Below are 19,477 nucleotides of genomic sequence, written 5' to 3' on the forward strand. Positions count from 1 at the left end.
TCCCAAATCGAGGTATTAGGAAATGATTCACTGTGGCATTGTAGGGACTGCCCCAAACCTTTCACCTAATGCCCTTGACATCTGTTGGTGACATTTGTGTTGTTACAGTGGCAGTTGCAGAATGCTTATATTTTCTCTCCACTCCCTTGAGCTGAAAGGGGGCCTCCCTAATTCTAAACAGAATATACCAATCAGGTGCTGTTTTAGCTATGCCTCAATATCTAATGCTGCTAACCCTTCTCCAGCAATTACCCACTGGTCTTCTGCAGTTCTGCAGTGTTCACTATAATATACACAGTGGTTTTTATTCAGCTTAAAGAGATCTAAAGACTCTCTAGACACAGCATGAGCTGGTTTAATGTGGGCTTCTAGTGGTGAAGGCGTCATAGGAAATTGTAAATTCTGTCCTTGGAGGTACCCCCTTCTTTCCAGCAGACAAACAAAAACAACAAAAAGCTGGCCTGGCTTTTAAACTTCCAGGCCGTTCTACAAGTGGCTAGAAAGGGCTTCTGTCCACAGGAGCCCCACAGTTTCATTTCCTCTGCAGTGTGTTAAACTGAGAGCACGGGATCAGCCATTTTCCTCATAGAGCAAACCAAAGGATTAGGTCAGACACCCTCAACATTTCTGCTAACGTTCTGGGGACTCGAAACATCTTCATTTGCCAGTTGAATTTCATTTCAAGTTGGTATGTACAGTTTTTTGCTCATTATATATATATTTTTAAAGTCACATAGTTAAACCCCAGGTTGTTTTGGTTCATGTTCTCAGCAGTATAATTCCTCTTGTTTGCATAGTGCTGTTACCTGCAGAGCACTCTTATATATTATCACACCAGACCCTTAAGGAATAAATGTTGTATTTTCTCCTTGGGCCATGTGGACTGTAGTTTTATGTCTGTGTATTTGCTGTCTTTCTCAGTGAAGTCTGCTGGGCTCTGTTGATGGACTCCCAGTCGTACCCCTTAGTGACAGTGTTGTGGTCCCAGCATTGCAAGCCCTGCATGGTTACCATCCCTATGTCCATAGCAGAGCTACCTTCCCTGCCCAGCATGGGCATTGTGTGCCATTAGCTGGGGCAGGGCCTGCATTCTTGGTGCAGCTTCCAGTTTCAGCTCTTAGATTTCACCCAGTGGCTGAGAAGCCAGGAGTCTGGGTTCTCTCCCTGCTTTCCTTCTATGAACCAGGCTTATCCATAGTGTTCCCGACAGAATTCTTTTCTATCACCTGCTTAGAATCCCCGGTTGCCTCTCGCTCTTTCCTTTTATGGATGGATAAACTGAGGTTCAGAATACCCCTGACTTTTCTGTTGTCACAGAAGTAGGAAGAGGGCCAGAGCTGTGAAGGTTGAGCTTCTGTGACCCTAGAAGGATCGTGCCTGTACAACCCAGAGCAGCCACAGAAGATTTCTTCTTCCTGGCTCCCTTGTGATCTCAGCTTGAACAATCATGGGCAGGGGTGCCACTCTTCCCCTTCACTGAGCCTGCTCTTGCTTTTAGGTCTGGTTTCTGAGGAAGAAAACCCTACCAGGGAACAGAGACCCACAAGCTAAGGGCACCATGGCAACGTCAGCCCCCTTGAGGAGCCTGGAGGAGGAGGTGACCTGCTCCATCTGCCTGGATTATCTGCGGGACCCAGTGACCATCGACTGTGGCCATGTCTTCTGCCGCAGCTGCACGGGTGATATCCGTCCCATATCGGGGAGCCGCCCAGTCTGCCCTCTCTGCAAGAAGCCCTTTAAGAAGGAGAACATCCGGCCCGTGTGGCAGCTAGCCAGTCTGGTAGAGAACATTGAGCGGCTGAAGGTAGACAATGGCAGGCAGCCTGGAGAGCTGGCCCGAGAGCCACAGGACATGAAGTTATGTGAGCGGCACCAGGAAAAGTTACACTACTACTGTGAAGATGACGGCAAGCTGCTGTGCGTGATGTGCCGCGAGTCCCGGGAGCACAGGCCCCACACTGCAGTCCTGGTGGAGAAGGCTGCCCTGCCACACAGAGTAAGTCCTCTGGCCAAAGGGCACTACAGGCCTGGCTGGGGATGGGGGTTGGGGATTCTGTCTGGTGTCCCTCCTGCCACGGCTCAGGACGCTCATCTCCACTGCTTGTCTTTCCCCAGGAAAAAATTCTGAACCACCTGAACACCCTAAGGAGAGACAGAGAAAAAATTCAGGGCTTTCAGGCCAAGGGAGAAGCAGATATTCTGGCTGCACTGGTACGTGGAAATCATGGCTTCCAGGGAGGGACCAGGAGGCAGGAAGTATTTCTAGAAGTACTTTGAAAGTATGGGTGCTAGGCTGGCTTCAGGCCAACTGAGGCTTACCCAAGTATAGGGAAGGTTGCCTACCTTGTCCCTATAGGAACTGAGGAACCTGACTTTGGACTCTTTCTAAGATGTGATTTCCTCAGTAGGGGGGTGGGGGACAGTTAGGAGGGGGTGCTAGCTTCAGGGTAGAGGAAAGGGACAAGGATGGCCGGAGAAGCTCTGATTGAGGCTGTCTAGTGAGACTCAGGCCTACTATAAGCAGTACAGAAGACTGGTAGCACATTGTGTGCTCTTGATTAGACAGGTCTGGAGGGACAGCTGATAAGGTGGGTCCAATCCTGGGGGAAGCATGTTTGTTAGGAAAATTGGCAGTGGAGGGATTCTGGGGTCAGACCTAGCAGTATGTAGTCAGGTTGTGAAAGAGAGAGTAAAGCTAGGGACAACTCAAGTCCACAAAGTACCTCTAGATCCTGGTGTGCTTGGATACCCTCATTTACTGAGAGGGACTGAGGACTCAGATGGACCCAAGCCTACAGGACAGGACTTGGTCCCTGAGTACTCACAGCCCAGCCTCATCAAGGAAAGAGGGCACAGTCCCTCATGGAAGGGGTGGGCGCACTTAGTATATACAGAGTGGTGGGGATGTTGGAGGGGGATGATTGAGTGTGGACTTCATCCCATAAGCAGACCTTCCCCAAAGAGGCAACACAGGGATATTGCCTAAAAGGGTGGTGTCCTTAATGGGTCACATTGGCTGCCTTTTGCTCCAAGACATACTGGTCATCTAGAACAGATGGTGACAGAGTAGTCAGGCAGGGTTGGCTTTGAGAGCAGTGAAGGGAATATACCAAACGATGGGTCTCAAGGAGAAGGGGGGAGCAGGAGCACCCCAGTGACTTCCTACCCAAGGACTAGGAGTCACAAGCAAGGGTCTCCAGAGGATTGAGAGGGCCTACGGGTGCCTCATACATATCCACACCCACCTCTTGCCCTTTACAGACGAAGCTGCAGGAGCAGAGACAGTACATTGTGGCAGAATTTAAACAGGGCCACCAGTTTCTAAAGAAGCGCGAGCAGCACCTGCTAGACCAGCTGGCCACCCTAGAGCAGCTCCTCACCGAGGGCAGGGAGAAGTTCAAGACCCGGGGCGTCAGCGAGCTTGGCCGGTTGACTCTGGTCATCTCTGAGCTGGAAGGCAAGGCACGGCAGCCAGCTGCAGAGCTGATGCAGGTGAGAGGCCCAGGGGCCCAAGTGGGAGATAGGGTAGGGCCTGCTCTGCCACGTCTTTCTGGCTTTTGAAGAAATTCCTCTTCCGGGGTCCTCAGTTTTACCATCTAAAATAAAGAGCCGGGTATAGTAGTTTTGTCCTGTCATTCCACATAAGCTTAAACACTGTCATGGTATCACTTTAGAAAAATAATCATTATCTGAAAAAAACTGTCTAAAAGATTTCAAAGTGCCATAGAACTGAAGGTCTTTGTCACCATTCCCCTTCTGCGGCGGCACGAGACCTCCATTCTAGCCCTCCTGGCAACAAGCAGACATTTGTTGTTTTTGAGGCAGTCTTACTGTGCCGTTCTGTCTGTCCTCAAATTAAAGGCAGTCCTTCCATTGCACCCTTCTGAGTGCTGGGATTGTAGACGTGGCTGAGGCAGGTGTTTATTTGGGAGATGCCTTACATGGTTCTGGACACGAGGAAAGGTGACTGAGGAAAGGGTGAGCTATGTCTGTCAGGATCCCAAGGTGCATGGAAGGGGAAGGCAAGTGAAGATAGATGGGAGGTTTCTTGTGGACATTGGAGCATCATCCTAGAGAACAAATTGGTAAGTGTGAGTGGTGTTTCAGGACAGGGAGTGAGAGCAGGCTGTTGGGTTTCACTGATACACCTCCTCCTGGCACTGTCCAGAGGAATCAGGCTAAATGGGCTGTCTGCTAATTTCTGACTCTGGTTTGAGGTACTGAACCTTTCTGCCAGCAGAGGACACACAAAGTTCTCTAGGAAATAAGGTTCCAGGCCAGTGGCAGGGGAAGAGAGATGGTGATGCCAGTCCCCAGCACAGGCTGCATAAGCAGGAGGCCTCTCTTTGTAGCAGATTGAGCCACATGTGAGGGGACTGACTAGTCCAGGCCCTGGGGCAGAGTAGGAATGAGGTCCAACTCAAGCCTGGAGCCCTGCTCCCAGGCTTTGCACTCTTCACTTTGTCCCGTGTCCTCCTGTGTCCTTCCTTTGCTCGAGGCATTGCTTCTTCTCTGGATTTCCTTTGTCAGCTTCTAGGTCACTGTCTCCTCTTCCATGTCCCACTTCTTTCCCTCAAGGAGCACGTCAAACTCCCAGCAGCTCTTCCATGTGTAGATAAGAGTTGTGAGCAAACCGGCTGAGCTGTGCTGGTGTTTGTCACCAGTTTGTCTAGAGAGCATTTCCCCCTGATCTACCCTGGAAATAGCTACTATGTAGAAGCCCCAGTCTGTACCTCAGGGCTCTGCCCCTGAAGCTCCCATGGTGGGGTGTCTGTTTAAAACCATGACACAAAATGCTGGTGTTAGCAGATTTTGTCTGTATTTGAGTGTTCCTGGAGCAAAGCTCCTGAAACTTCTGGAATAGTCCTTAACAGCCACAATTCAATGATTGCATTTGTTTTCCAAATTGTGCCTCCCTGAGAAGCCAACCTGTCCTCTCCCCATCCTCTTTCACCCTCCACTAATATGGTATGATTTATATATATGTGTGTATGTGTGTTTGTGTATGTATATGTATATATATATATATGTATGTATATATTATGTTGATTTTTTTCCCCCTCTTTTGTCTGCTTCCCTCTGCTAGGATGCCTGCTCTACACAGGTAGGGATTTGCCTTTTTTTTTTTTTTTATTGTTACTTCAAACTTCTAGATTGGTGCTTGCCTGGCACAAGGAATCACTTAGCAAAGGTTTGTGGAATGAGCTAAAGGAAGATGAAAAATCAGTCAACACAGAGAACTGTGGAGGCTTCAGGCTTTACCAAAGCACCATCTGCCAAGATGCTCCTGCTTTCTCTGTCCTTCCATGCATCTTTCCCTCATGCAGACATTACCGCTGTCTTCTTCCTGCACAAGGTGCCTGACCTTAGTGACCTTGGCCAGTGTATCCACTTGAGTTGCTCTAAAGCAGTCATGGGATGCTCAGGTTTTCTTTTGCGCCCTCTGCTGCCATCTCCGACTCCCTGTTCCCATTGCCTCCTACCACTATTTGCCAAGGGTCAGCCAAGTGACCTAGAGTTTCTGCTAGTTGCTGCTCAATAGCTCATATAGAGCAAATTTCCCTTTCTGTTTTTGCAGCAGTTCAGAGGTGTGTGTCTAGAGACATGCATGCAGTCATTCAAGAGCTGGCTCATTTCTAGCTGACAGTCGAGTCTTGGGAATATTGTTCTCAGCCATGCAATTTGAGTTGGATTCATCACTGTGTTCAAAATTCGGCCAATGAGAAGAAAGGAACTAGAAAGCAATTTTATTTTTTAAAGAACAAGAATGAGAAGTATTGGTTGTTTCCCCCCTACATCCCATTGGAACTTGGTCACATGATCAGACATGATTATAGGGGAATGTGGGAAATGTAGTTTCTTGACTGGTTACATGTCAGACCAGAAGTTAAGGAGTTTAGTATTATAAAAAAGGGGAAAGGAATTATAAAGAAGGTAAAATGACTTAGCAGTAAAGGCAGCTGCTGCCAAGCCTGGTCACCTGAGTTCAACCCACAAGTTGAGCACAAACTCCCAAAAGTTGTCCTTTGATCTCCACATACATTGTGTTTTAGAACATACCCATGTATGCATGCGCGTGCACGCGCGCGCGCGCGCACACACACACACACACACACACACACACACACACACACACACGCTTAAAAGTGGGGAGGAGGAAAGTGGGTGCCAGGGGATAGTTGACTTTTATCCCACTGTGCGTAGAATACAATTCAACACCATCACCCCATCCTGCCTAGTGTGGTCTGGCCCTGCCTCCTCTTTAAGTCCTTTCCCTTTTCTCACCAGTCTGCACCTGGCTAATACTTTATCATTCTTCAAATCTTAGCTTAAGTGTCTCCTTGGAGAGGCCAGGCCATTTGCCATCTCTAGTTTTTTCTGCCCTTATATTGTTTGTTCATTTATTTTATTTCATTTTATATGTATGGGTGTTCTAACATGAATGTATGGCTGTACACCACTTATATGCTTGGTGTCTGTGGAAGCCAGAAGAGGGCATTGCTTTCCCTGAAACTGGAGTTATTGATGGTAGTCAGCTGCTGTGTGAGTGCTAGGAATCGAACCTGGATCCCCTGAAAGAGTAGCCAGTGCTCTTAACCACTGAGCTATCTCTCCAGCCCGTTGTTTTCTAGTCTTACTAGACTGTCAGTTCCCTAGGGAAAGAAGTCATGTGTGTTTTGTTTGCTCTTGTGTGCCTGCCTGTTATGGTGTTGACTTAAGGATGTAGTTTTTTTACCTAATTGACTTTGATGCTTGTGTTTCCTTCCTTTGCAGGACACCAAGGACTTCGCCAACAGGTAGGAATTTCATTTGCTCATTGTATTCTCTCCATTTCTATGACTGTGGTCCATGTAAATGATGGGGAGTGATAGGATGCCAAAGGCAAGGCAGCCCTTGTTTCATCCCATGGCCTTGGAGGATTAGAGGCTGGTCTCTCCCAGCGTGATCTCTGAAGTTCACTGTCTTTGTCTGAAGCACAGTGAGAGAGCCACAGCCTGGCTTGGTAGACAGTGCTTACTTGTGTAATCTGATGGTGGTCTTATGTCCTTGGTCAGTTTTTCTGTCTCTTAATTAGGGATAATCAAACCTTTCCTGCTCACTTTATAATTGTCTCGAACTCTGGCAGAAAAGCAAGAAGAGCCAAAAGACAGGTTGTTGTGCCCATCACGTTTTCAGGTACCCACGGAAGAAGTTCTGGATTGGGAAAGCCATCCCTCACATGGTTAAAAGAAAGGCAGGAGAATTCTCAGATAAACTTCTCTCTCTTCAACGAGGCCTGAGACAGTTCCAAGGTAAGCACTGGGGACAGCACCTGGCTGGACCACACTTGGAGGTCTCCTGGCGTCCCACCTCCATTTTCTCCCATTATCCTTCCAAGGAGTTCTAGCTTCTGTTTCTTTCCTCCTTGGGATCTCCAGTGGAGCCCTGTCCCATAATTAATACCAAGTAAGAAATGGGTTCATGAGTTTGCTGATCTGAAGCTCATTTCTATCTTCTTTTTTTTTCATCCTTAGGCAAGCTGCTGAGAGACCTGGAGTATAAGACAGGTGAGTAAACAAAACACTCTCCCTGTGGAATCCTCACTGGCATTGCCCAAAAGGTGGCCCCACCCCTTACATTTTTGACCAGTGTGTAGTCTGCAGTGTTAATGACCCTTTGGTGTCATAGGTCACACTTCTAGTCCTCCTCACCATATGGTCTTCTCAGAGCAAACAGCAGTGCTAGCCCAAGGCCAGAGATCATCCTGCCCAGACCAGACCTGTGCTGTGTGTGCCGAGTGCCTCCGGTGACCATAGTTCACAGAGACTGATATAAATAGCAGTCTGTGGACTGTGCAGTGAGTGAGGCAGCACTGACACTGTGGAGACTGGCCTCCCCTTCCCAGCCCACCACTGATACCGTCACTTCCTCCCTTGTCCTACAGTAAGTGTCACCCTGGACCCGCAGTCGGCCAGCGGGTACCTGCAGCTTTCAGAGGACTGGAAGTGCGTGATCTATACCAGCCAGTACCAGAGTGACTGCCTGCACCCCCAGCAGTTTGACTGTGAGCCAGGGGTGTTGGGTAGTAAGGGCTTCACCTGGGGCAAGGTGTACTGGGAAGTGGAGTTGGAGCGAGAAGGCTGGTCAGAGGATGAGGAGGAGGGGGAGGAGGAGGAGGAAGGGGAAGAGGAGGAAGAAGATGAGGAGGCTGGCTATGGGGATGGATATGAAGACTGGGAAACAGATGAGGATGAGGAATCACTAGGGGAGGAAGAGGAGGAGGAAGAGGAAGAGGAGGAGGAAGTTCTGGAAAGCTGCATGGTGGGAGTGGCCAAAGACACCATGAAAAGGAAAGGAGACCTCTCCCTGCGGCCAGAGGATGGTGTGTGGGCCCTTCGGCTCTCCTCCTCAGGCATCTGGGCTAACACCAGCCCCGAGGCCCAGCTCTTCCCAGTGCTTCGGCCCCGGAGGGTGGGCATCGCCCTGGATTATGAAGGAGGCACTGTGACATTTACCAATGCAGAGTCACAGGAACTCATCTATACCTTCACGGCCACCTTTACCCGGCGCCTGGTGCCCTTCCTGTGGCTCAAGTGGCCAGGAACACGCCTCCTGCTGAGACCCTGAATTCTACCACCTGCCTGGGTCACACTACAGATTCTTCAGTTCTCTGAGATGAAGAAGGGTTGCCTGGATCCCATACCCGTTGAAACTTCCTTTCTCTGGGATCCCAAGACTGTGAAGGAATGTTCTTGGCCAGAGCACCAGGGGGAGAAAAGAGGAATGGACATCACATCCAATTGCCACGTCCTCTCTCAGTGCTGTCCCTTCATCTGTGTTTCCTGTTGTAGCTTCTCACCATCCTGCCCATTTCCTCTGGGATCTCCTGCTCTGAAGACCAAATGATTCCCTCCTTCCTGACCACCCATTTGTCTTGGCTCTGTGTTCTTTGTTGAGTAGGGGCAGCAGCAGCATTTTCTGGTTCAGTTGTTAACCCACCACTCACAGGTATTGAGGGAGACCCTCAGTGACACTTGAAGCAAATTTTGCTATTTTCAGATTTGAGGTTCCCCTTGCCAGAAACCACTCTGTTGCTTACCTTCTTAAGCTCACTTTTCCTACCCCACCAGAGTTAAATGTCTGAAAGAAGCAGGAAGTCAAGATCACTGAAGTGTCCAAGGCTGTGTAAGTTTGTGTTTTAGAGAGCTGGTGGAATCATCTCCTGATGTGGTTTGCAAAGCCCCTGGCCTCCAAACCCAGAGCTGAGGGGGTGGGACTCCCCAGGGCCAACTGTGTTTCTGAAAGTATCTAGGTACTGTGACTCAGGCAGCAGCTTTAGTCAATAAATTACCTCTTTAGAGTAGTCCTTGTGAGGGGAGTTTTTAAAATAATACCAACATCTTGCTCTTGATCAGTGGTTCTAAAAACACAGAGGCCACTACCCAGGAGGTCAGAGCTACCTCTGCCCCAGTCCCCAGCTAGTGTGTCTGGGATAGCTTTAGGCCTCTGTTGTTGACACCAAGGAGTGTCCAGAATCACTTTCATAGGTGGATTGGAGGAAGGAAGACAGGATGGTGAGGAATCTTGAGAGCCCCCATCCCAGGTCTTACTGTGAAGAGAGGGCCTGCAGTGTCTTCTCTGCTGACCCATTACCAGCCCCTTTGTTAGTCACCCAGTGCCCACAGTGGAGCACCAGCTCCTGCTTAGCCAAAACAGTGCCCCTCTTTTTATCCTTAAACACTCCACACTTCCTCTGCCTGTCCAGGTGTTAAGCTCCTCTTTGCTCTTGAGAGGCTGCTCCCAGACACTGGATCTTGGTGGCCTTAGAGTCACCACACTGTCTCAAGACTGAACACTTTGTACATATCACATGCTGCCTGAGTCACTAGTACATATACAGTGGCTCCCTCACCAACCTTTTGTTTTTCCTGGAATTAATCATTGCTCTTCTCTTCCTTCTCTTTTAATTCATTTCCTGTGTCTTTATTACTAAATAAACTACAAGTTCTTTTCAGTGATCAGAAATCTCAAGACAGTCATCTGGTGCTGTCTCCATTTTTTATCTTGATGCCTCTGAAGTGACCTTGAACTTGACTTGTTGCTCCCTTTCTAGATCCCCTTTTGTCATCAGACTGGGTGTTCTGGATCCCACCCACCCCCCGGCCCCGTAGCCCAGGTAGTCTCAGTCTCATTATGTGGCTGAAGATGACCTTAAACTTCCAAATTCTGATATTCAAGTAGGTGCCACTATGCCTAGTTCATACAGTGCTGGGGGCTGAACCCACAGTCTCATGCATCCTAGGCAAGCACTTCCCTCAGCTACATCCCCAACCATGGTCCTATTTCTGGACCCCGTGCTTTCTCTCCCAATTTACTGTGTTTGGGTCACACATTATCTAACAATGTCCTGAGGTGACTGGAAGTCAAATTCTTTTTTTTTTTTTAATCTTTAGTATCTACAAGTGTTTATCTCACTTGTATGCTTCAAAATAGTTTTCCTTCAAAATGTCAGAGGATTACTTTACTGCCTTAAGCTCCTATTATTCGGAATTCCCATGGAGCACTCTGCCTCAAGATGTTTATCTGTGCCCTGTTTCTGTTTTATAAAGAGGTTTGGAAATCTTATCTACATCCTTACTTCACATACTAGCACATTCCACAGTGAATGGCACATTTGAACACACTCAAACGCACACAAGATTGCACATACATACATACATACATACATACATACATACATACATACAATTAAGGGACTGGACAGGATCTCAATATGTAGCCCTCTCTAGCCTGGAACTAGACATGGCTGGCCTGACTCACTGGGTGAGATTTATGCACCTTGGCGAAGGAAAACATTTTTTTAAAAGCACCTGAGGCAACCTAGAAGAAGGTTTATTTTGGCTCATAGTTCTGAAGGTGTAATCCATGGTTGGTGGTCTCAGTGCTTTTGGCTTTTGTCATGGCAACATATCCTGGCAGCCACACATCATCGGTTGGGAAACAGAATGAACCAGGCTCCCATAGTCCCCTTCCAGAGCACACCCCAGTGACCTAAAAACATTCCACCCTGGAGGGTCAGTCAATTAATGGGATCATTCAGAGGCCTTGAACATTGGAACTGAAGAATCATGCCCATCCTAGCTCCAAGTTGTCACAATAGACAGATTAGACACAAAACACAAAGGTCTGTGGGTCACATAACTTTATTAGGACATTCAAAACCTGTATGCATGGCCTGAGAGGGCTTTGGGGTCCACCCAGAGTTGATGAGGCTCCAAAGCATGTCCTGCTTTGTGTCCAAAAGCCACTATAAATTAATGCAAGCCAAACAGAGTCCTGGCTTCCCTACTCTGCTCGCTGTGAGGCTTTTACTAGTTTGTGTTTGTTTTTCCCTTCTAAATCCCATTGGCTCTTAGCTTACTGTTGTCTAGGTTGTAGCCTTCCTTGCCTGCCTCTGGTTCAGAGAGAACATCGTGTCCAAGAACAGGACTGCAAGGAACTGAATTTACTTGACACATAAATTAAAAACCACCATGCAAGGTTCCAAGACACTGAATTCCAGTGTCACTTTGGAATACTAGGGACAGAGCTGGATTCCTGGGTGCCAGTGTCCCTGCCATACTTCCTTGGCTCCACCCCAGTCGTTCGAAGTCAGGCAAGGAACTTGTTTCCAGGTGAGGTAGGAGTAGAGAAAGAGATGGTAGTTGGTGCCCTGGTATGGGACATTTGCAGGGTCTCTCACCCTGCCTGATAGTCCAGGGCTATGTCTACATCGAAAGACAGCTGTATCTCATGGTTCGAGACAGGTGGGTGCAGGCCAGCTGGAACAAGAACACTGTCCTTGGTGTCCAGCGCCTGCTCTCTCCCCACCCTGGCCCCCACCTCCTGGGGCCATTCACATGGTGCAGCTGACACTCAGGTAGACATCAAGTCTTCGAAGTGGACCAGGCTCGGGTCCAGAGTGACTTCACACACACTTCCAGGATGGAGCATCATCCATGCTACCTGCTTCTTAGGCTTCTATTTCTGGAGGACAGGTGTGACAGCTCGCCTGAGAATTTGCTGCTTAAAGTGAGGTGGTCAGGCCACATTGTAGTGCCTAGGATCTTGTTAAAAGACAGAATCTCAAATCCCACCACAGACACCTAAAGAAGAGCCTGCATTTTAATCAGATGTCTGAATGTTGATTCTACAGTAAGTTAAAGAAATGGGGATCAATGTAAGATCAGGCAAGTTTTCTGGGAACAATTAAGCTCCAATTTGAAAGTAAATGCTATTTTTGGTCTCCCTTCCCCTCCCCCCATCCCTATTTTGTAGTCCTGGGGCATTATGCATTTTAAGCAGAAAGCCATTAATACAGCCCTAGAGCCCAGCCTTATCTTATCCATCTCCCTCCCCCCTCTCCAGAAAGGATGTCAGTAGCTGAGGATGGCCTGGAACTAACTCAGAACCCCAGAGTAATCTCAAACTTGTGACTGCCTCTGGGATTGTAGCTGTATGCTACCACACCCATCAAAATGCTAGTTTTTAAATAATATATAATAATTGTTCAAATCTATGGAGATTCTAGCATAATTCTAAGCAAAGCTTGGGCTTAATACATACTTTGAATGAATATACCGTATTCTGACAATGAATGAATATACTGACAACATTCATCGATCACTGTCCAGTACTGTGCTGAGCTCTTTGTATACATTAATTAATTTAATCCTCACATGGATTTATAGTGTAAGTTTTACTACTGTTTATATTTTATGGTGGGGAGAAAAAGCTTAATAGACCCGAGACCCCAAGCAATCAGGGTCCAGGTGAGCACATTTTGTTGCTGTTTGTGGCCGTCGGTGGAATGGATAAATGGGTGGGGTGGGGGGACCCAGAGTCCTCATTGATTACCTGAATCTGTTTCCAGATGATGTATCAAGTTTTCTGAGGAAAGCAGAAAGAGAAAGATCTGTGAGACTCACTATCTCCTACAGATACTCCCAAGGAGAGGGTGTCCTGGCTACAGTATGAGGACAGGGACAGAAGAGAAATTGCCTCACTTTCTTGGACTCTTAAGCCCAGTGACTTTTTGCTCCCTCAGTAGAGTAAGGTCTTATGGGAATTTCTGGGGAGGGAAGATACTTAATCCAAGCTGTTTGCTTATTTTTATTTAAATTTCACTATCTAGTCCAGGCTGGCCTAAAACTTCTGGGATCCTCCTTATGTCAGCCTCCCTGGTGCTAGCATTACAGGCATGCTTAGTGGTTTGAACCAGGTTTTGAAGTTGGGAAAAAATAGACACAGATGGAAGGTAGAAGAGTCACTTTACCCGAGAATGTCCTCATCATCTTTGGAAGGCCAAGTATTTTCCTGTGGAGGTTTCGGATCTTTCTAGCAAGGTCAGAGGAAATGGCCTCTGGACTCACAAAAGTCTTCATCTCATATCTGCGGACAAGTTGGAAATCAAACTTAAATTCTAAAAATAAAATACTTCATTTTATTGTGTGTGTGTAAAAGCCCTGTTCTGGTTCCTTTGCAGCCCTCATTACTTATGGGCTATGTGCTCCCCATCACATTGTAAGACACACCACATGCTTCTTCACCTCTGTTCTAACTCTCTTCAAGAAGCATGCTTGGAAACACTTTCAGGTGGCTTTAGGTACTGACTGAAATACCAGTAGTTTCACAGATTAATGATAACTTCTGAGAGCTGGACATGCCAAGCAACAGAGTTTGGTACCCAGCATCTATATGGTGTCTCAACCATAATTCCAGTTCCAGAGGATCTGCCAGCCTCTTCTGGCTCCCTCTAGCACTAGGCATGCACATGGTGCACATTACATATTTGCAGGCAAAATGCCCATACACACTAAATGAAATTTTAAAAATTATATATAACTTTGCTTCGAGAGGGCGGAAAGTATGCCTCAGACACCAAACTGTAGACTTATTTAGTTATGTTGAGATAGGGTCTCTGTGGCCCAGGCTTGCTTCAAACTCATGGTGATTGTTCTACCTCAGCTTCCCAATGCCCAATTTCAACCCATCTGTTAGTACTGAGTTTGAGCTGTTAGTGAGAGAGCAAGTGGTCTTAGTGTTTTTCTGGGTGGCCATCCACAAGATGGGCAAGGATTGCAATGTCTTCAAGATGCAAATAAAGGAGGCAAGATTGATTGGAGAGGGCCTTACTTGTTCTGGTTGAATCTGGCATCCTACAAAAGAAATGCCAAAACATGCACTTAGCTTCCACATGGTCTTTCCCATCGGGAACTCTAGCTCTTTCTGCCTTAAGATGAGCTAAAAGTTGGAGACCCTTAATTACTAACTATGCATTTTCCTGTTCTCCATATTTCCTGACTAGGACTCTACAGCCAGTTCCTTTGCTCTGATTGCTCCGTTCCAGCTGTATCCTTAAATGGGTTCTGCCTCCCATGGTTAGGACATAGTGGAGAGCAGAGACCAGCCTGAGTTCCAAGTTGGAACTGATGTAGGGCAGGATGGTAACCACCACAAAGCCATTCATTGATGGAGCTCTTCCTGTGCACTGGGGACTGTGCTGAGCACCACACATGGGTTATTTCTCACATGGTTTACAACTCCATGAAAGAATGCTATTACCACCCACACTTAGAGAAGCTAAGACTCACCCAAGTGACGTAGTTGGAAGAAACTGACACTAAACTCAACATTGTCTGATGCTGGTCACATTTACATGGTCCTCATGTGTGCCTTGGGAAATTCTCTTAGTCTTTTAAGCCATAGAACGCATACCCTCCCCCAGCCCTTCTCAGTGGAGCTAATTCCCATTTCCCTTTCCTGCCTTTCTCCATCACCTCCCAGCTGCAACACAGTACCACCCTTCCTGTGGAATCCTCTGCTGCCCCACAGGGTGATAGGATTGTGGAGTTTCTCACTTGCAGAAGCTCACTTCCTGGCCGCTGACATTTCTCCTCCAGCTCTTCAACCTGGGCGCCCAGCCTGTGGACTTCCTGAGAGACCTTTGTGATGTACTCTTCCCTCTCCTCCCAGATCTGCTGTTCTAGCTCCTCCAGCCTGGTCATCAGGAGGTGCCTCTGGTCCCCAAGCTCCTGTGACAGCCTCTCAAATGCTGCTTCTACCTGTTGCTTCTTGCTTTCAACCTGCATCTGTAAGGATATGAGGAGGGACTCAGAACTAACTTTCTGAAAGATCATCTGTGCACTTACTGATTAAGAGAAAGAAGGAATAAGTAGTTTCAAGCCACGTTTCTTCAAATACTACAATGATAGGAAGAGATAGGTCTCAAGATAAACCTGGTAATAAGAGCTGTGCTGTTATTCTTAGCCAAGTATTGGAATGCCATATTGAACTCTTAGAGCCACATTGAACTAAAACAAACAAAAAACTTTCATAGCTATGATACCCTACTGTTTCAGTTTACTCTGTTTCTATGGTAAAACATGACAAAAACTATATTGAGGAGGAAAGGGTTTATTTCATCTTATACTCTACATCACATTCCATCACTGAGAGAACTCAGGGCAGAACTCAAAACAGGAACCTAGAAGCAGAGGCTGTGAAGAAACACGGCTAACTGGTTTGTTCTCCATGGCATGCTCAGCCTTCTTTCTAACCAGGACCACTTGTGTAGGCTGGACCTGCTCACATCAATAATCCATTAAGAAAATGTCCCACAGGCTTGCCAAATACAGCCAATGTGATGAAAGCATTTTTTTTCAACTGCTTTCTTTCCTCAATTCCACATTTAGAAAGGTTCCTCTCTTCCTAGATGACCCTAACTTGTATCCAGTGAACAAAAAAATTAACCAGTACACCTGACAAATCTTTAGATTCATATGGAGCAACTGTAATAACTTCTTTCTTTTCTTGAGATGTATTTCCATGTCTCATGTATCCTAGGCTGGACCCAAACTCAATTCACATATAGTCAAAGATGAGCTTTAGTTTCTGATCCTCTTACCTCTACTACCAAAGTTCTAGATTCACAGGTGTACATCGGAGCTTCCATTCTATTGAATGCTGGGGATTGAACCTAGGGCTGGGCTCCATGTATTCTAGGCAACCCCTCTTCATACTGAGCTATATACTCAGCTCAACACAGTAATCAGAGAAAAGGCGAAAGGGGATTGTAAGTCACCATCTGTGAAGCATGTTTTGATGGAATTTGAGAGATGCTGGAAAGAGCTTTCTGTCTCAATACTCTTGTTTCTTTGGTCAAAGTACCAAAAATACCTAGTGTATATTTTTTCTCTGATAACTGCACCATGAAGGAAGTGGTTAAGAAGCAGCCAGATCGAGCTGTTTCATTCATCTGCTGTCCTCAGAAACCTGAACCTAGACTCTAATGGACATCCATCATAGGCTTCCCAGCTGAAGGTGATGTTTCCAGTGGATATGCTGGGCCAAGAGAGCTGTGGACACAGGTCAAGAGACCTAATTTCTTGTCATTTCATCATGAATTTGGGCTTTGCCACTTGGCGTTGGGAGCACCACTTTTATGGACCCCAGTCTCCCCCTATGTATGAGTGGGATAAAGTATGTCTTGGATTAGAAGACAGCAGAACCACCTGCAGCCTCCATGCCCTGAGATGCCAGATGCTTTTGTGAGGGTGCATGAAGATGAGTTAGAAAATGCTGAAGTTCTCCTCAGCCTAGTAACAGACATTCCTAGTCTTTGAAGGAAACCCCCAAGGGAGCAGCACGGGGGGGGGGCTGTAATTTAGTTGGCACTCAGCATGTACAAGGCTGGATATCTGGTTAGGCATAAACAGGGTTTGGTGGCACCTGCCTGTAATCCGAGCACCTGAAAGGTGGAGATAGTACAATCAGCTAAGCAGTGGATTTGAGGCCAGTTTGAACTAACTACATGAGATCCTGTGCCTAAACAAACTAACAACAAAACAAAAGAACAGGAGTGTGGTCTTTACCAGGAGCTCTCGGAGCTTCTGGTCTTCTTGGCACTTCCTGTCTTCCATCTTGTCCCGCTCAATCCTCAGAGCTTCTAACCGACTCCTGAGACGATCCTATCGGAGAGGGAAGCAGAGAGGGTCCGTGAAAAATCCAACTGGCAAATACCATGTACTGTGTTGTGGACACACCAGTGAGGCCGACAGATCCAAACCCTCTACCTTCACCGTATCACCATCTAGGGCCGAAATTGGAGATGGAAGAGTGTGTAGTGTGCGTGCCAGCAGGGCGATAGGAACGAATTGGAGGGCTGAGAGATATCTTTAGACAGCAAATCTCCATCCCTTTTCCTTCACCCACCCGCGGCAGGCAGGTCCCCATCCTGCCCGCCTCAAAGCAGCAGCTCCGTTACTTACCCTGTAGGGTTGGATGGCTTCATCCAGGAACCCCACGGTGTGCGCCTGGTGGGCGGGGCCCTCCCTGCAGAACACGCAGAGCAGCTCAGCGTCTGTCTCGCAGAAGAAATAGATCTTTTCTCCGTGCTCCTCGCAGCAGGTCTCGCCCAGGGGACCCAGGGCCACTGGGGCCACTGCGGCCTGGGTTTGCTCTTCTTCTTCCTCCTGACAGAGCGGGCATAGCAGCTGAGCCCCCATCGGGGTGCGCGGGAGGCAAAGTAGGCAGATCCTGTGTCCGCAGGCTATGGTCACCGCATCCTGCAGGGGCCGGGCGCAGGCAGGACAGGCTACGTGGTGGAGTCCCCGCAGGGACCGGGTTGAGGGCATCACCGTGCCTTTTCCCTGCCGGTCCACACAATCTTCAGCCTCTGTCCACTCCAATTTCCTTTCCCTGAAACTGAGTCACTTTTGAGTGCGTCACTGTCACAGAGGCAAAGGAATCTGGGGCTGAAAGAAAGGCAGGAATGTCAGCTCAGCGAAGTCACCTGGCTCCGCCTCAGGCACGCCCAGAACCCAGGGCCACCACCCAGCAGCTAAGCAGGTCCAAACTCCAGGACGTCTTGAATACCCAGCGTTTCCCAGTGGCAGGCAGGTGACTTAGCTCTCTACTGTCGCCTTCTGTCCCTGGGGTGGGGAGCAGTGTATTGCACCATGAGGTCACTTAGAAATGGGGTTTCCTGGAATCGCTTGGCCACAGAGGGGTGGGACCGTTGGGGAGGAGCCGCTTCCCGTCACGCTGAGAAGGTGAGGGCCATAAATTTCGGGCTAGGAGGCCAGTGGTAGCATCAAAGTCCAGCCTATGGCGTTGAGACTGACTTCGAATCGCAAGTCCACATGCACGTTCCTCTGTTCCGTCCTTCCTTTTTTTTTTTTTTTTTTTTTTTTTTTTTTTCTTGTCTGCTTCCTTGTCTGCTGGGATCTGTCCTGTACTCCTAAACGCCCATGTGGAGCACCACCTAGAGCCTGGATTTCATTTTTTTTTTTTTTTTTTTAATAAGAAAGGTTTGTGTGTGTGTGTGTGTGTGTGTGTGTGGTGTGAGCACGCGCGCCACATGGGCAGGTCCTCTCAGATGGGTCCCTTGAAGTTCAAGTTGCAGGCAGCTGTGAGTTATTCTCATTCTCCTTAAAAGTGCAACAACTACTCTTAATAGCTGAGACATCTTTCCAGTCCTTCAATTTCAAATTTTTAAAAATTTTTCATTAATTTTTTTAATTTTTAATTCTTATGTATATGGCTGTTTTGTCTGTCTTTATGTCTATGCGCCACTGTGTTCAGTGCTTAAAAGGCCAGAAGAAAGGTGATGAATCCTTTGGAACTGTAATTTTGTTCTGAGCCTTTGTGTGGATACTGAGAACCCAGCCTGAATCCTCTGCAAAACAGCAAATTCTTAACCTCTCAGCCATCTTTCCAGCCTGGGTAATATGCATTCGGCCCCTGAGCAATTACTCCTGAACTACATATAATTTAATAACAACCCATTGGGACAAATGTGGAGAAGGAGATACATGTTGGAAGGTAAAAAGGACTTCTAAAGGTCAGAGAGTTTGGCAGCCACAAGGCTGGGACAATGGAGTGTTTGGATTCCAGCCCTGTTCTCTTCTCATACCTGAGACAAAGATCAAGCTACCAGGGTCCCTAGGCACTCACCTGCCCTGTGAACAAAGCTGGTCCTTTCTTCTGCTCACCAGCCCTTTACACCACCTGCTTTGTATGTCCCACACCTCTTCCTGCCCTGCCTACAGCAATACCCTTAGAACAACTGTCTAATTCTGCTTGAGCAGTGGTGTGTGGTCAACCCTGGCTGAGGTGTGCTGTATATAAAAGATGTCACATAAATACAGAGAAATGTGAAATATTTCTAGTATTTTATGTTGAGTATGTGTTTAGATAACATTTTGGAAACATTGGACCAGCTTAAATATACTGTTAATTTTGACCTTTCTTTTAATTTTTTAACATATTTTCTCAACCTTTATTATGAGAAACATTCAAACTTATTGATGCTGTGAAGGAATATTAGCTCGAATACCTTTGTGCTTTTCAACTACATCCTCTACTTGTAAAACTATTAGGCCACCTACTCTCTTTCCATCAATACAACATGTATCTCTTCAGTAGAAGAAATGTGCCCACACAACCACACTGTCAT

The 19,477-nt window shown here is 47.3% G+C and overlaps 2 protein-coding genes across 4 annotated transcripts; one reads left to right on the top strand and one right to left on the bottom strand.

Moving 5' to 3' along the window:
- The first annotated feature begins 1,502 nt into the window (after window positions 1–1,502).
- On the top strand, window positions 1,503–10,005 carry Trim26 (tripartite motif containing 26). Of its 2 annotated transcripts, XM_051187413.1 has the most exons (8): window positions 1,503–1,996; window positions 2,116–2,211; window positions 3,262–3,492; window positions 5,087–5,104; window positions 6,775–6,797; window positions 7,177–7,292; window positions 7,515–7,547; window positions 7,925–10,005. In XM_051187413.1, the coding sequence occupies exons 1-8, from the start codon at window positions 1,559–1,561 to the stop codon at window positions 8,605–8,607; spliced, it is 1,638 nt and encodes a 545-aa protein (XP_051043370.1). In that variant the 5' UTR covers window positions 1,503–1,558; the 3' UTR covers window positions 8,608–10,005. The 2 variants fall into 2 exon arrangements, with proteins under 2 accessions (XP_051043370.1, XP_051043371.1); XM_051187414.1 differs by lacking the exon at window positions 5,087–5,104.
- Window positions 10,006–11,167: 1,162 nt separating this feature from the next.
- Window positions 11,168–18,019, bottom strand: Trim15 (tripartite motif containing 15). 2 transcript variants are annotated; one of them, XM_051187442.1, is made up of 8 exons: window positions 17,896–18,019; window positions 17,289–17,774; window positions 16,893–16,988; window positions 14,880–15,110; window positions 14,155–14,177; window positions 13,295–13,410; window positions 12,877–12,909; window positions 11,168–12,006 (listed from the first exon to the last, which is right to left on the bottom strand). In XM_051187442.1, the coding sequence occupies exons 2-8, from the start codon at window positions 17,652–17,654 to the stop codon at window positions 11,993–11,995; spliced, it is 879 nt and encodes a 292-aa protein (XP_051043399.1). In that variant the 5' UTR covers window positions 17,655–17,774; window positions 17,896–18,019; the 3' UTR covers window positions 11,168–11,992. The 2 variants fall into 2 exon arrangements, with proteins under 2 accessions (XP_051043399.1, XP_051043398.1); XM_051187441.1 differs by lacking the exon at window positions 17,896–18,019 and having other exon boundaries at window positions 17,289–17,840.
- Between the last annotated feature and the right edge of the window lie 1,458 nt (window positions 18,020–19,477).

This window comes from Phodopus roborovskii, unplaced genomic scaffold (assembly GCF_943737965.1).
Source record: "Phodopus roborovskii unplaced genomic scaffold, PHOROB, whole genome shotgun sequence".
Taxonomy (NCBI): domain Eukaryota; kingdom Metazoa; phylum Chordata; class Mammalia; order Rodentia; family Cricetidae; genus Phodopus; species Phodopus roborovskii.

Excerpts from the sequence above, each read along its gene's own strand:
- Trim26 (XM_051187413.1), top strand. The coding sequence starts at position 1,559 with ATGGCAACGTCAGCCCCCTTGAGGAGCCTGGAGGAGGAGGTGACCTGC. Across the intron at positions 6,798-7,176 it reads ACCAAGGACTTCGCCAACAG|GTACCCACGGAAGAAGTTCT; the intron begins GTAGGAATTTCA and ends TCACGTTTTCAG. Across the intron at positions 7,548-7,924 it reads AGACCTGGAGTATAAGACAG|TAAGTGTCACCCTGGACCCG; the intron begins GTGAGTAAACAA and ends CTTGTCCTACAG.
- Trim15 (XM_051187442.1), bottom strand. The coding sequence starts at position 17,654 with ATGCCCTCAACCCGGTCCCTGCGGGGACTCCACCACGTAGCCTGTCCT. Across the intron at positions 16,989-17,288 it reads AAGCCATCCAACCCTACAGG|GATCGTCTCAGGAGTCGGTT; the intron begins GTAAGTAACGGA and ends CCTCTCCGATAG. Across the intron at positions 13,411-14,154 it reads GCCAGATTCAACCAGAACAA|ATATGAGATGAAGACTTTTG; the intron begins GTAAGGCCCTCT and ends ACTTGTCCGCAG.